Source organism: Ammospiza caudacuta, chromosome 17, assembly GCF_027887145.1.
Source record: "Ammospiza caudacuta isolate bAmmCau1 chromosome 17, bAmmCau1.pri, whole genome shotgun sequence".
NCBI lineage: Eukaryota > Metazoa > Chordata > Aves > Passeriformes > Passerellidae > Ammospiza > Ammospiza caudacuta.
In genome coordinates, this window is record NC_080609.1 from 14,350,130 (window position 1) to 14,364,740 (window position 14,611).

The 14,611-nt window shown below is 47.9% G+C and overlaps 1 protein-coding gene across 1 annotated transcript in view; it reads right to left on the minus strand.

The window, feature by feature from the left end:
- RNF216 (ring finger protein 216) overlaps positions 1-14,611 on the minus strand; it is a 75,697-nt gene that overhangs the window by 4,047 nt on the left and 57,039 nt on the right. Inside the window, exons 15-17 of the mRNA XM_058815906.1 lie at positions 10,415-10,512; positions 7,923-8,145; positions 238-307 (exon numbers count right to left, since the gene is read on the minus strand). Of these exons, the coding sequence (XP_058671889.1) occupies positions 238-307; positions 7,923-8,145; positions 10,415-10,512 (391 nt within the window). The remainder of the gene's footprint in view (positions 1-237; positions 308-7,922; positions 8,146-10,414; positions 10,513-14,611) is intronic.

A 14,611-nucleotide genomic window follows, 5' to 3' on the forward strand; every position in this document is an offset into this window, starting at 1 on the left:
TGATGCTCCTCAGCTACTTTGCCAAGCAGAGACAGCCACAACGCTGGTGCCACATGAGAGCTGGACACAAATCTTGTGCTTGCTCACAATCCCAGCAAAAATTTGTGCAACAGCACTTTAAAAACAGAGCAGCTCCCAGGAGAACAGAGCCCAGTGCAGGTCCAGAGATCCATCAGCAGCTGGGAGCCCTGTGCTGCCCCATCATCCATCCTCAGTGTGATCCCAACAGTGACTTACCCCCATTCTTCTTCCTTTGCTCCTCTTCGGCCTCCTTCTGAATCTCATGAATTATCTTCTCATCATCTTCCTAGAAATCAAGGAATACCAACAATCAGTGGGAGAGTTCCTGCTGCAGCAGCTCTCTGTTCTCTCAATGCTGCTTTTCTTTTCAGCACATTTTCACCAAAACAGATTAGTTTGGCTGAATTGTCCTCATTTGGGGCTGGCCTAGATTTACCCAAAAGCAAAGCTGTGATGGGAACTGCAGCAGTACAAATAACCTGCACTCTATGGAGTATGACCAAGATGCCTGGATCAGCTTTCCAGGGAGATCAGCACTAAAATTCATTGACTTGATGGAAACCAGAGAACAGCGACCCAGCTCCACCCCTCTGAAGAGCTGTTAATCTTTTTAATGGCAATAGTCTATTAAATATTTACATTATCCTAGCACTTGTAGAGTTTTTGGCCCAACAGCTGGAATTAACACAACTTAAATCCTGGCTCTAGTAGCTAAATGGTGCCATTTAGATCTTATCTGTAACTCTAAGAAGGGCATAAATCGAAATATGTTTCTTTAATGTCTGTCTAGAGGTTATAGCAAGAATATTCAGGGCTGCTGCTCACTGAGAAGGCAAGAACAAGCCAGAAATTCAATTTGTCCTGCTGCCTCTCATCACCTTAAGCTCTCTTAACTCAAAGGAGCCTCAGTGAGATCCAACGATGCAATGAAGCCTCAGGTGAGTTTCTGCATGTCTGTGGGGATGAAACCAAACCTGGGGATTTCAGGGAGAGCAGCCAAACCTCCAGGACAGTGTTTGGAACCCTGAGCCCCAAGGACTCCACAAAGCACAAGACTCTGCTTGTTTTAGTCACCCTAATTTCAGTACTGCCAAAACACATAAATTTCTTCCTGAACACTCTTAACGTGAAAAATCTCTTATTTTGAAGAGTGCTCTGGAACTAAATCCAAAATGTGCATTGTGCATGCAGCTACACTGAGATGATTTTAAGCTCCCCAGTCCCCAGCTGACAGTGCTGCACATGCACAGCCTGGGAAGCTTGTGGAGAAATCCCCTCCTCCACCAGCAGATAAGGTTTCCCTGGGAGACTGAAGTTATCTTAATGTGCAGAAAGCCAAAAACTCAATACTTCCCTCCCTTTTATTATTCTCTGAGTAGATGGTTAAAAATTAAGACTTTCCAGGACATGCTTTTTTTTGTTTTTTTCTTTCCCTAGCAGGCTGCTTGCATGGGCTGTTAATTACAGCCTATCTATCTCTTCTGAGCCTACATGGAATGCCTAACTACCCCCCAAATATCAGTATTCCTGGCTGGAAAACCACCTGGGCATGCTCCACAGGCAGCCAAACACCCCCTGCTCTTTAGCTGCCCCAGCAGCACTCTCAAAGCTTGGTTTCAAGCTTTAAGACTTGATTTTTTTTTTTTTTTTCCTTCTCAGACTATATTTTGCAATGCTGTTGAAAATGGGTAGAGCCACCACTCCCATTTCATTTTATTACTGGAGATGCACCTGAAGGTTTATGTGACAAGAAATATATTTTAAGCTCAGCTGAGCAAGATCACTCAGTATCTCCTTTCCTCACACAAAGAATAAACCTTAAAGCCTAGAAATGTGTCCTTCAACTTAACAAAATGCTTTTACTTTAGTCTAAATCTGTGATTACAGAGTAAACTCTTCCCTGGGAGGCCCTGGCACAGCTGCCCAGAGAAGCTGTGGCTGCCCCATCCCTGGCAGTGCCCAAGGCCAGGTTGGACAGGGTTTGGAGCAATCTGGGGTAGTGGAAGGAGTTCCTGCCCATGGCAGGAGGTGGAACAAGATGAGCTTTGAAGTCCTTTCCAACAAAAATCTATGGTTAATCCTGTCAAGTGGTGCTTCCCCTTCCTGTCACCACCCCTGATGCTGCAGCTCTGGTCAGTCCTGCACAAAACTGGACACACAAAAGCTTTCCCAGACCCTTCTGCAGCCTCTCAGATTAAACTGCAGCTGACCTCCCTGTGATGGGCTGGACACATCCATCTGCCCTGGGGCTGCAGGCAGCTGCACTGGCCCAAGGTGCTGCTGGATTGATTAGTGCAGCTCCCAGAGCTCCTGGGAGCAGCAAACCCATCTGCCAGAGCTCCAAACCGACCCCAGAGCCCCAGCACAGCATAAAACACATCCCCAAAGTGCAGCAACCACAGACCCCACTCAGCTCCATCTCCTCAGGGGTTTCAAGAGCTCACAGCACACCCTGGGTGCAAAAACCTGCCAGGAGCAGACCTGGGTCAGGATGAGGAGTTCCTGACAAGCTCTGAAACCACAAATCACAGAAGAGCCACAACAAACCCATCTCCAAGAACAGAACTTATCAGCCCTGTTGCTTCTCTGCTGATAAAAGTGTATTTTCCCACTGGAAGGTTAAGAAGTGCTTACACTTAATCTCACATACCAAGACTTAGCTTGGATTTTTTTTTTTTTTTACCAGTATTTCTGCAAGACTGGTATCCATTAATATCACAAGAACAAAAAAAAACCACCGCACATTAAGAGGCTGACATTAAATTTGGCAACTGATGAATACACAGCACAGTTCAATACCTGCAGTAATTAGGAAAGATCCACATCCCAGATGGAACAAAAGAATTGATGATATGTAAACAGCAAGATAATTTTAGGATGTTCTTAAAGAAAGCTGATGCCACAAGTTCTGCCTAATACATATTGTGTAGGTCAGAATTAAAAAAAAACAACCAACAAACAAGTCCTGGTGCTATTTTAGTGAATCTTACAAAACACTTCTAATTCTTTGGAAGCAAAGGCTGTTTTTTCATACCACAGTAATTAGAAAGATGACAGATTCATCGAGGGGTAAAGCACCCACACCGAAAATTAAGATTTCATTAGCACACTTATGGCTGGTTTTGTGGTGAGAAACCTTTTAACATCACATGGGGTGGAGGCAGAAGGATTTCAAAAGCTTCTTGTGTCCATTTCCCTGAGCGGATTCAAGTCCCCTAAAAAAGGATTAGATTATAATTTTAATGGCCTGTTCACAGGCTGTGTGGATTGAAGGCATTTATCTTGTCAAGTTAACAGTCATCTTCCTGTCAGCTGCCTTGCCTACAGCAAGACAAAAAAAATCAAAGAAATAAAGAAGAAAAAAGGAAAAAATTCAACCTCCCAACCCTGGGGGGGGTTCCTCAGCACTGGGCAGCTTTTGTGAGCAAAGATGTAATTTGGCTTTTCTGCCAGAGAGGAAATGCAGGGCAATGCTACAACGTGGCCCTTCCCCACACTCTGCTGCATCACGGGAGAAGGGAGGTGGCCAAGAGGAAAATGCAAAGGATTTCTGAGATGCATTCACCCTTTTTATCTGCAGAAAGCAGACGTGGTCATTAGCAGGAGCTGTGCTTTCAAGGCACAAAACAGCACCAAGCTTTGCCCCACACCCAGCAGTGGGATGCTCTGTGCATCCCATGCTGTAGCCAAGGAAAACAAATCTGATCCCTGGCCAGTGTGGGAGCCTGCCCTTGCCATCCCCCACCTGGGAAAGGCTCTCAGCATGGCATGGAGAGGAAGCTTTTCCTTTCAGCGCTCTGCCATTGAATCCACGGAATGCAGCGAGCACGGAGCCAATCACAGCAGCACAGAGGGCTTGGTCTGGGGATGGATTAGCGAGGAGCAGGGCTGGGTTGCTAAGAGAGGCACCTTTTCATGGCAGGGAGGCCTGATCCAACAATGCTGCTGCACAGACACCTCACCCACATCCACACAGGGCCCTGCCACAGGCAGAAAGAGCTGCTGGAGAAACAAACTGCCCTTGGGAATGAGAAAATACAGCAGCAAAGGAGATAAAAGCTCAGCAAGTCACACAGAGACAACCTCCCCCCAAATAAAACCTCCTCTGCCCAGAACAAAAGTGCCAGCCAGGGAGCTTTTGAAAGCTCTGTTTTTATCTCCTGCGCTTCTCGTTATCTTTAATTATTAAGTGTCACCGGGAAGCGGCTGCCGCCTCCTGAAAAGAGGGAAAACAAGAGTCCTGGTGCCTATTTCTGGGCTCTGCAACTCCTCCCCTACTTCACAAAGTGCTTCAGCACCACTGCCTCCCCTTTCTGCCTCTTTACTGCTTTCTTTTTTCCACGTACGTGTGGCCGCAGCCGTTCCTAATAAACTCGAAATGATTTTTCACGACGGAGGCTTCCAAAGGACTGAGGGGTTTTGTTTCAAATCATTCCCAGATCAGCTGCAGAGAGGCTGAGCAAGAACAGGCCTGGGCTGTCTCTGGGTGCTGCTCCATGCAGCAGGAAGCAGGGATAAAAGCAGCCTGTGCTCTAACTGGAACAGGGCATCCGCAGCGCTGCAGGAAAAGGGGGGCCAGCACGGGGACCAAGCACACGCTGGAGTTCAAGAAATGCAGAGTTATTTTAGCAACAGGCATTCCATATCTTTGTGTGAATTCCCCTGGATGAACCATATGCTTATGATTGAGGCATTTTATAGCAGTTAAAAAAACCCCAAGCCCACCACAAACTCCACATCCTAAATTTAGGGGAGCTTCCCCCACCCCTCCCCTTCCAAATCCTAAAGGCAGCACTGTGCACTTCATGCATTTCCTTCATGCATTTGAAGTTTTACAGAGTCTTCTCTCAACATCATCTTTTTATGACACCAGAAGGGGGGATAATTGCAAACACCTCATGATGATTAGTTTTCTGCTTTGAACTTTAACTATGGGCCTTTGGGAGGGTTTTAAGAGTTTACTGAAAACATCTTAAAACTTTAAAGCCAAAAAAAGCCTCTGTGCAATATTACTGAGAGCCCAAAGATGAGTATTAAATTCAAAATAATACATTTGAGAGCAGAACCTGGTTTACCAGAATGCATTAATCCCATTGCATCCCAGGATTTGTAAAACTGGATGAAATGCACACAAGCAGCCTTAGGTTTGCTACAGATGTTTAGAAATCAGGGCAAACACAGCCCCTGCATCCCAGAGCCAATTTGTAGAACCATAAAGTGTCCTGAGCTGGGAGGGATCCACAAAGATCATCAAGTCCAACATGTGGCTCTACACAGACCCAACAATCCCTCCCTGTGCCTGGTGATGTCCAAACGCTCCTGGAGCTGTGGCAGCCTTGGGGCTGTGCCCATTCCCTGGGGAGCCTCTCCAGTGCCCCAGCACCCTCTGGGGAAAGAACCTTCTCTTGATATCCAACCTAACCCTCCCTGGCACAGCTCCAGATGTTCCCTTGGGTCCTGTCCCTGCTCACAGGGAGCAGAGATTGGAGCTGCAGCCCCCAGTCAATCTCCCCTCAGCTGAACAAACCAAATAGCCTCAGCCACTCCTCAGACAGCTTCCCCTCAAGGCCCTGCACCATCTCTCTGGATGCTTTCTAACAGCTTTATTCCCACTGCTCCCTCCTGAGCTTTGTCTCTGGCAATGTTGCATCAGCCTCTCCTGCAGAGCAGAGCCCACATGGATGGGGGGACATGAGGACTTTTGGCCAAGCAGCTCCCCGGGAAGGGCTCCTGGCACCTCCTGCAGGGGTGCAGGGCACCAGTTAGCTCCAGAGGAAATGCAGGGATTAAACAATTCCTGCCTGGCCCCCCTGGAAGCTGCTCACCACAGCAGGACTGCAGCTTGTCTCAGAACCAGCAAATATTGCACTGATACTTTTAAATCAGACTCCAGCCTGATTACAGCTTAGGGGCAAAATCTTAACTAACCTTTAATTATGGGAAATTTTGAAGCCTCTGCTTTACTCTCTCAAGATCATTTGAGACAAAGACTAACAGATGCTGCCATTCCTAGAGGACTGCTTTTAATTTGTTTTTAACCCAAGCTAATGAATAGGTTTACTTATACTTTCACAAGAACTGTTTCAGACTGGGAAAACATTAAACATTTGGAAAAGAACAAAGGTTCCTTATTATAAAGAAACCTGAATTTTGCTGTAAATAATAGGGATTTAGACTCAAACCAGATCTTTCAAAGCCATGCCTTTGATGGACCTTATCCCTGGCAAAGGACAGAACACTACTGATGCAACGGTCTTTTGCTCTTTCAAATCTCCATGCCAAGACTCAAATTCCATTTTCCTCTTTACATCTACCAGGCTAACTCTTGTCTCCACATCCCATATGAGAGCAGAGATCACCCTGGAGGGGTTGGGTTGGTGTCCCCAGCCCCTTATGAGGGAGGACCATCCACACAGGTAGCATCATTGCAGCTTCAAGCCAGCAGTTGAGTTCTGCGTTACTCTTAGCACTGCAGCAAGGACAGCCACCCAGCTTCACCTCCCCAGCCCACCAGCACTCCATCATCCCAAAAAGAATTAAATAATAAAAGAGCAGGCAGTGCCAGCTCTGTGCTGACAGTGGGAAATTTTTCTTTGCCACAACATTGGTTAATTAGAGAGGTGGAAAGGGCCTGGTGACAGTGGCCTCTTTGTGCTGCTTATTTATTTATTTATTTGGAAGTACAGTACGAGCTTTTTTGAGAGGCCTCATGTTTTCTCTGGCTCTGAACAAATGCCATCCCCCAGCACAATCAGCAGCCTGGCAGGAACAACGGATGCCAGCACTGCTGAGCCCCAAATCACATCCTGCTGGAAAAGGAGTGGGACAGCAATCCCAGAAACTCAGAACCAGGTGTCAGAAATGCTCCAGGGGTGCCTGCAAGGAGGAGGCTGTGTGTAGTTTAACAGCTCACACTGACAGGATAATTCAGGGAATAAAAGCAGGCAAGCAAAAGACTTGGAAGCTTATGCTGGTTGTGACATTGCTGGGAGATCCCCAAGAGCCTGGAGGTAGAAAGGAGAGATTTAGAGTGGATTTTCCCTGACTCTGTGCAGATGCAGGATTGTGCACATTCCCTGCAGACAGGGGGGCTGGGAACAGCCTGGAAAGCTGCAGAAACCCAAGACAAAAAACCATTAGGAAAAAGGAAGTTCAGGCTAGCCCTGGGAAGGCAGATCCACGTTCATGTTTCTCTACGGCTTTGCTAAAATCAGGAAATTCAACTCCAGCTCCTTCCAACACTCCTGGATTTACAGTACTGAAGACCTCTATCTACAGAGACTTACTTGCTGCAGCAAGTTTTCCCAAGCCTGTCACAGATAGGAGCTGTATTAAATTACTACAGCTCACTCCACACTTCAGCTCTCCCTCTGCAGCTGTTGACAACAGCCCTGACAATGGACCCAACTACAACTCTGGGCTTGCAGGCACTTTTCTGATGGGTCCATCTCTGTGACAGGATTGACAGCCCGCAGTCAGATCATCTGGGCACCAAAACCACAATTCTCCTTGCCTCCAAATGCCAAGCCATGCCAATACTATCTCAGCTGCAAAAGTAGGAGTGAGTCCCAATAATCCCAAAGCTGGCTGCTGTGCCTGGTGCCAGCATTGCTCCCCACCAGCCTCACTCTCCAGAACAGCACTCGGAGCACTCCCAGCTAAAGCCCTCATGTGAAAGGAGCTGATTTTCCCTAAAGCAACACCAGCTCCTCCCAAGCTGTGGTCAGATGTGACTCTGTGCTGTTGCAGGATCCCAGTGTGGTGTTTTAGCTGCCTTGGGAAAGGTGAAAGTTGAGCTGACTAACCATTTCCCCCAGTGGAATGTGCGTATTGCAAAGCGCGGTGTGGGTGCTGATTGAAACTGGGGTGAGAATCATTGACAAAACTCCTTTGTTACTTACTGTGGGGTCTGTCCAGAGGGAGCACTTGGCACAGTCCTGGCAGGGTGCCCCAGGGGAGCGGGGGTGCTGGCAGAAGTGGTCGTAGCCGTTGATGGCAGCCCGGCAGAGGTAGCACATCTGGGCGCCGCAGCGGCACGACATGCGGTTACAGCCCTCCGACTTGATCAGGCCTGTCCCACACTTGTGGCACTTCCTAATCCGGGCAGCTGTCATCTTCTCCTCTCTGCAAGACCAGGGACAATTAGCAAAGGGGTGTTTGCACTCACCAGCCTGTGATAAAATGACTTTTACACCTCCCCAGCAAGGCTTTAACCCCCTCCTCTCTGCTCCGATTCCATCCCCAAGCCCGCTGCTGTTCCAAGAAGGTCTGGGCTCAGCTCCACTTGGAGCCAGCCCATGACAACTCAAGAACAAAATCAGTGAAAAAAAGTCAATCACTGGCTGCATGCTGCAGCCCTGATCCTGGTTTCCACGAGAGCCAAAGCACCAGCCTCTGGCTTGGGAGGAATTTGAGATGCAAGTTCAAGAGCCAAAGGGTACATGGATGCTTGAGCTGGCTGAAGGAAAATACAGCCAAGGAGATAAAGTTCAGGAAAAGCAAACATTTGGCTGTCACCTCTAGCTTTTATGTTTGCCTGTTGCTCTGGCTACAAAGTTGCCATGACCATGTATTTATCTTCCAAGCCTGGCTGCTATGCTCCAGATTCACTTAGTGTTTGTTAAATTTAAATCAGTAACTGAAAAATAATCACATTTCCCCACAAAGGTGTTATCTTTTCTCTAAGATTCCCTACATACATTTTGCAGAGGTTATTGCTTTAGGTTTAAGAAAAGGGTTTTCATCTACCAGAGCACAAGTGGGAATCCAGGACAAAGCTCAATCCCTGTTCCCAAGGGACACCCTGGCAGTGACACATACTCCAGCAAGGCTCAGCTCACAGCAAGACTATTTTGGCACAGAAATGAAGAAAGGCTCGGTCATTTAATTAAAAGACTTCAGAATATAAATTATCATCCTGAGGGCCCATTTTCTGACCGCTGGAGATCATGTTACACTTTAATTCACAACCTAGAAGTGAAATTTGATGACAGCAGAGCAAAGCCAGCGTGTTTGCATGGAGGGAAGCACAATTCTTCTGGCACTGGGGAAGGATCATCCTTAGCCAGGCATCTCCACCCAGCTGCTTCAGCATCTGCAAAGCTAACAAATGTCTGGGAGATGGCAGGGAAGTATTTTTGAGGACTACAGCAGAGCGCCACAAACTGCTCCATCAGCACAACCAGAGGAGCAGGGAATGGTGAGGTGGGAACTTCCCAGCCTTGCAGACACCCAAGGTTCCCACAGAGTTACAGCCAGCATGACCTGCACCCAGGCATGTGGAGATGTGCTAAGAATAGGCACAAAAACCCAACTTGAGAGTGACTCTCCTTGGAGCTGCAGCTGCTCTTCCCTCTGCCACTCAACAGGATGCTGTCAATGCAGATTTTTTTTTGGAAACTTTGAGCAAGGCAGGAAGTTTAGCCTGAACTCCAGCTGGGCTTCCCTTTCCTTATGCAGGGCTTCAAAAGGAAGTTTTTATTGTATCAGGCAGTTAGACTCATCTATCCACAGACACAATCTGCTGAAGGTTTTGAAACTGCTATTTTTTCCTTATTAGGGACATGACAACTCATTCCTCCTCTCTCTCATCCCTTTTTCCTACAGGGAAAGGATCAGCAGAGAAAAAAAAGTAATATAAAATCTGTAAAGATTTTTTTCTGAATTAAGGACTGTGGGATGAGCAAGCAAGAATCATTCAAATCCCAGTGGTGGAGCTTTACAACCTCTACTCAAGCCAGACAGACTAAACCAGAGAGGAAGGGATGGGGCAATGTGGGCAAGTCCCACTTGACTGCACCAGACATTTAGCTCCATGGATGAAAATTCCCTCGTTTCCTGAAGGCAAAAGATTTTGTCATTTACTGTAGATAGGAGGGAAATCAAACTGCAAAAGATTTTAGGGTAACAGTCAAGATTTACATCTGCATATTTCAAAATGTGACTGCACTTTGTAACAATTCCTACAAACTGGTTAGAAACAGGCAAAAGCTTCTGGAGGAAAACACATCCTCTCCCACAAAGCAGCAGCTGAGCAAACAGTGCAGTCTCCACTGCAGATTTTCAAAGGCCAGTAATGACCTACTGTGACTCAATCCACTCCTCTGCCTCCACCTCCCTTCTCCCCCCAGCGATGCTAATGGGGGTTTCTCACCTCGGAGAAGGACCAGGTGCCAGCCTGCAGACACTGGGCCAGCCAGAGGAGCAGGCTGGGCTGGTGACAGCTTTCCCATGTTCTCAAATTACCAGCTGGAGCTGCTGCCAAGTGTCTTTCACAGACAGAAATCCCATCCTGGGAGCTGTCTGACCCCTCAGCTCTGCCATCCCCAGGACTGAGGGACAGTGTGCTGTGAGTGCCAGCTCATCCACCTCCCTGTTTTCCCCTCTCACTTACATGGATGTCCTGTATTTGATGTCATCCTTCTCAGCCAGCTGCTCACAGGTGAGATTCATGTGCTCCTTCCACAGCCCCTGGCACTTCCGACACGTCTCCTGAGGAGGATAACAAACATTAAAGGAAGGAAAAAAACCCACCCAGCACACCACTAACAGCTTTAAGAACTGTAAAAAATTCCCCATCAAGCTGCAGGTTCTCAGGTGAGGGTGGGGCTGGCAGGATGGTACAGTGGTCTGCAGGTCTGTCCTCCATAAGAGACCAAAGACCACAGATAATGGGAGCCAAAGGTCTTCCCAAGGCACAAGAAAAAAAATAAAATAAACCCATAAATCCTAATCACCTAAAACTCATGGGACAGCTACCAGGCTCACCAGTCACAACCCAGAGGAGGCTGCAAAGGTAAAAATGTGGTGGCAAAGGACATCAAGTTCATCTGTTTCCTAACCAAAATCCTTCATTTTCACATAAAGGGCTTCTAATTCCACCATTGATGGAAACTTCGCAGTTACATCAAAACCTCAGCTTCACCAGGCACACAAGCAAACATATATATATTGTTTTGGAAAATGTCACAAAAGAAATGATTAAACAGCTGAAAAATAGAATCTGGACAAACGTCCATAAAACCGAGGTAGGATATGAACAAATATTTACAAACTTAACCAGAAGAGTTGGACTAAACTTAGAGCAAGTAGCTGAACACTCTTGTTCCTGCAAATTCTTTAGCAACAAGGCTCTAATCCAGGACTGGTAAAGTTGCATGGAGCAGGATTGCTGTGGAGGCACAATCAGGAAAGGAGCTTGGACCGACACTGGGGACAGAGCTGATTTTTTAGTTGGCTGGCCAAAGAAAACAATTTTGTTTTGGGTCAAACAAGAGATTTTCCTTTAATTTGAGGAAGATTAAAAAACATCCAGATCAGACTTGAAAAAAATACATGTTTTATGATCCAACTGTTTCATCTTCAGGATGGCTGGGACTTGGACTCTTAGATCCAACCTTCCCCCTGGCAGGAAAACCCATCTGGCTATGCAGCATCCTTTTCCCCTGCACACCAGAAAAGGTCCCAAAAGAGCTTTGCCCAGCCCTGGTCTCACTATCAGCAAAATACAACCACTGCAGAGACAGATCTTACTTGATTTCATTTACCTCCATTTCATTTTAATGAAGAAACTGGCCATTTATGTGAGATATGAAAGAAGAAAATGCTTCAAGACACACGTAGGCAGCAACACTCTTTTGATCGTGAATCAGACAAACAGGATGGAGGCCAAAGCTTCCAAGGAAGCCACCCTAGGAGGGGGGGATGCAAAATGGGGCCTTGTTTGTATCTGTGCTCGCTGGGAGATGCCCAACTGCTCCTGCTTTCATCTGGGGAATGAAAGGCTCCTGGGCCTGGCTGCAGACAGGGGGTGAGGGCTGCAGCGAGCTGTGACTGCATCCCAAAAGCCAGCAGAGCATTCTGTGATCACTCACCTTGCAAATGCACCCCTTGGCGGGCAGGCACTGGTTTTAGGGGCAGTAAATGCCTCGGGTTCTATTGATTCTCATGAATCATTCATCACACCCTGTGTTTTCCTGCTAAAGCTGTTAAAACAGGCACCATTTTGTGTGCATTTTTGGCAGGCCACATCTGGCTGTTGGCAGCACAGGAGGATCAGACTGGGAGCTGTTCACATACCTCCATGAGGACCCACCTTCCCCTTTATTCCCAACACCTGGCCACATGCCATTCCAAGATCAAAAGTGCCTCAGGTTGCCTTTTTTTTTTAATGTACACCAAGGGTTAAAAAGAGCCTTTGGAGCCCTGTTACACAGAACTGCTTCCACGTGCCAGCAAGAGAGATTTAACAGCTTTTTGCCAGGAGGGCTGGCACATTTTCCAGCCAGGAGCCTGCTATTCCCAATTACTTAACTCCAGGAGCCTCCTCTGCTGCCCAAACGATGCCCTTCAGAAGCAGATGGTGCCACTTAGACCCTCATCCCAAGTCATTCCCTTCTGCTCCTGCCTCCAGCCCGGTGGCTATTGGAAACAATGCTCTCCCTGGAGCCCAGGCTGCTGTTATTTGCCAAACAGTTGTCTCCTGCACTCAGGAAAAGGGATTTCTGTGCAGGCAAGGAGAAAGGGAAGAAGCATGGCCTGTGCATTCCTGGGATGGCACCACAGGAGGGATCCGGTTCCCTGTGTGGCTCAGCAGGTCCCACTGCAGCTGTGCACATTTCTGGGATCCCTCCCAAGCTGTGCTGTCCTCAAGGAGCTGCAAACCCACAGGCAGCTGGGCCTGTGCCAATGCACCCCATGAAGGGACAGTGCTGTGGCTTCCCAGCTCCCGAGTGTCACCTGGTGCTGCCTCTGGCTGAGCAACGTCCTCTCCATGGGAGGCTTGGCAACTGCACCACACACGTGTCATTGGCAGAACCTGTTGGGATTTTCCCCCTTATTCTACCCCAAAACAATGGCACATTGTTTGATCCCTTCACACAGCCCATGGTTCAGACAGCAGCTACTGCCCCAGTACCACAACTGAGCTCACAGCCCTTGCCCAGGAAAAGTGACCTTTTTAAACTTCTACTGAGTCAAACCCAACCCACTTGGCTGATGAGGGTTTTGCACATCTCACACAATGACAATTCTGAACTCTACAATTTCCACAAAGTGTTCTTTTCCTTCAGAACCATTCCTTTGTTTGTTAATGGAAGATACTGTCCCATTACCACATTAATTAACCTAAACATGCAGTGGAACAGCTGATTTTTGCAACCAACCTGGATTATTTCCACGGGAAGAGCAGCACAAGGCACCAAGACTGGCTACAGCAATATAAGGCACCACCTAAACCCAGAAAGAGGGAGCAAGTCCTTCCCTGCCCTGAAATCATCTACTCTAAAAGCACAGTAGCCAAAAAGCACCTCAGTCCACCAAAATAAAGATCCTTCCCAACTTCTTCAGCACTTGGTCCCTTAGCAAACCCTGCTGTACTCAGGTAGGGGCACTTGTGTTTTAGCTATAACAGCACTTCAGCTGAATGCATCATTTGTGGATGCTGTGAATTCCATGTTTTCTCCTGCCTTCTCCCACCCAGCCCACTCCTCCTCATATGCAGGTACAGCTAAGGCAGCTTCAGGTGCTGAACAAGTCCTGGCATCAGGAAACGGCTCCAAACCAGGCATGGAGACAGGAGATGCAGAATCTACTGCCTGTTACATCTGCCCCAGCTTGGCAGGCAGCCTGGGACAGTCCATTACTGCTGCGCTGGCCGAGGGAGGATGTGATGGAGAGGGTGTTTAATCTCACTCTGTAATCTCCTCACTGTACATCTGTTGGAGGCAGTGGCTCCACTTCCTCCCGCTGCCCGCCAGGAAGCAGCCGGGATTAACACAAACATGTTTGGGTTCAGGAGGATCCTTTGTTCCCAGGGTCAGTGCTGCATGTGCAGCTTTCTGTGCTCAGGGCCAGCCTGGCCAAGGGTGGACACTTTGGACAACCCTTCAACACCATTGTTAATTGTCCCAGCACCTAATGAAGGTGACAGAGAATGTTTTATACAAATTTACCACGTTCCTCAGCACTTCTGCTGGTACTTCCAATGGATGCTACAGTTTTAAACACAGCCTAGACTTTTTTCCCCTCACCCTATCATCAACCAAAAATAACTCTCCAAAGTCCATCCCACTCATCACGGGGGGCAAAAATCCCAAGTAATCAACTTTTCCTTGCCAGTCTCCACATTCTCTTGGCCAGTCAGTAACAGAAGTCACTTTTCCCAATTGCAACCTAAACAAATGCCACATGGACAAAAACATCAGATGATCCACCCAGATCCCAGCCTGGCTGCCCACGGCATTCCCGCCTGTCCGCTTGTGCCGGAGGAGTTTACACAGAGCCATTTACTGATCGAGCAAAACGCAGAGAGGGTGGGGGAAACTCCACTTAAACAACAACAGGCAACAGCCCCGGCTGTCAGCACCGCCCCCTGAGCTCCCCTCAGCCCTCCATATGCTGGGTAATGAAACCCTTGTGTGGTTCCCTGCATCCCCCAGGAAGGGCGAGGTGCACGCTCCAGCCTGTGGCACACGGGGATGCTGGCAGCAGGGAGGGGAGGCAGCCCGGGACAGAGCCCAGTGATTGATTTGCTGCTTCCTCCTGCTCTCGGACATGCAACAGCACAGGCTGACCCCAAACAGGCTGAGCT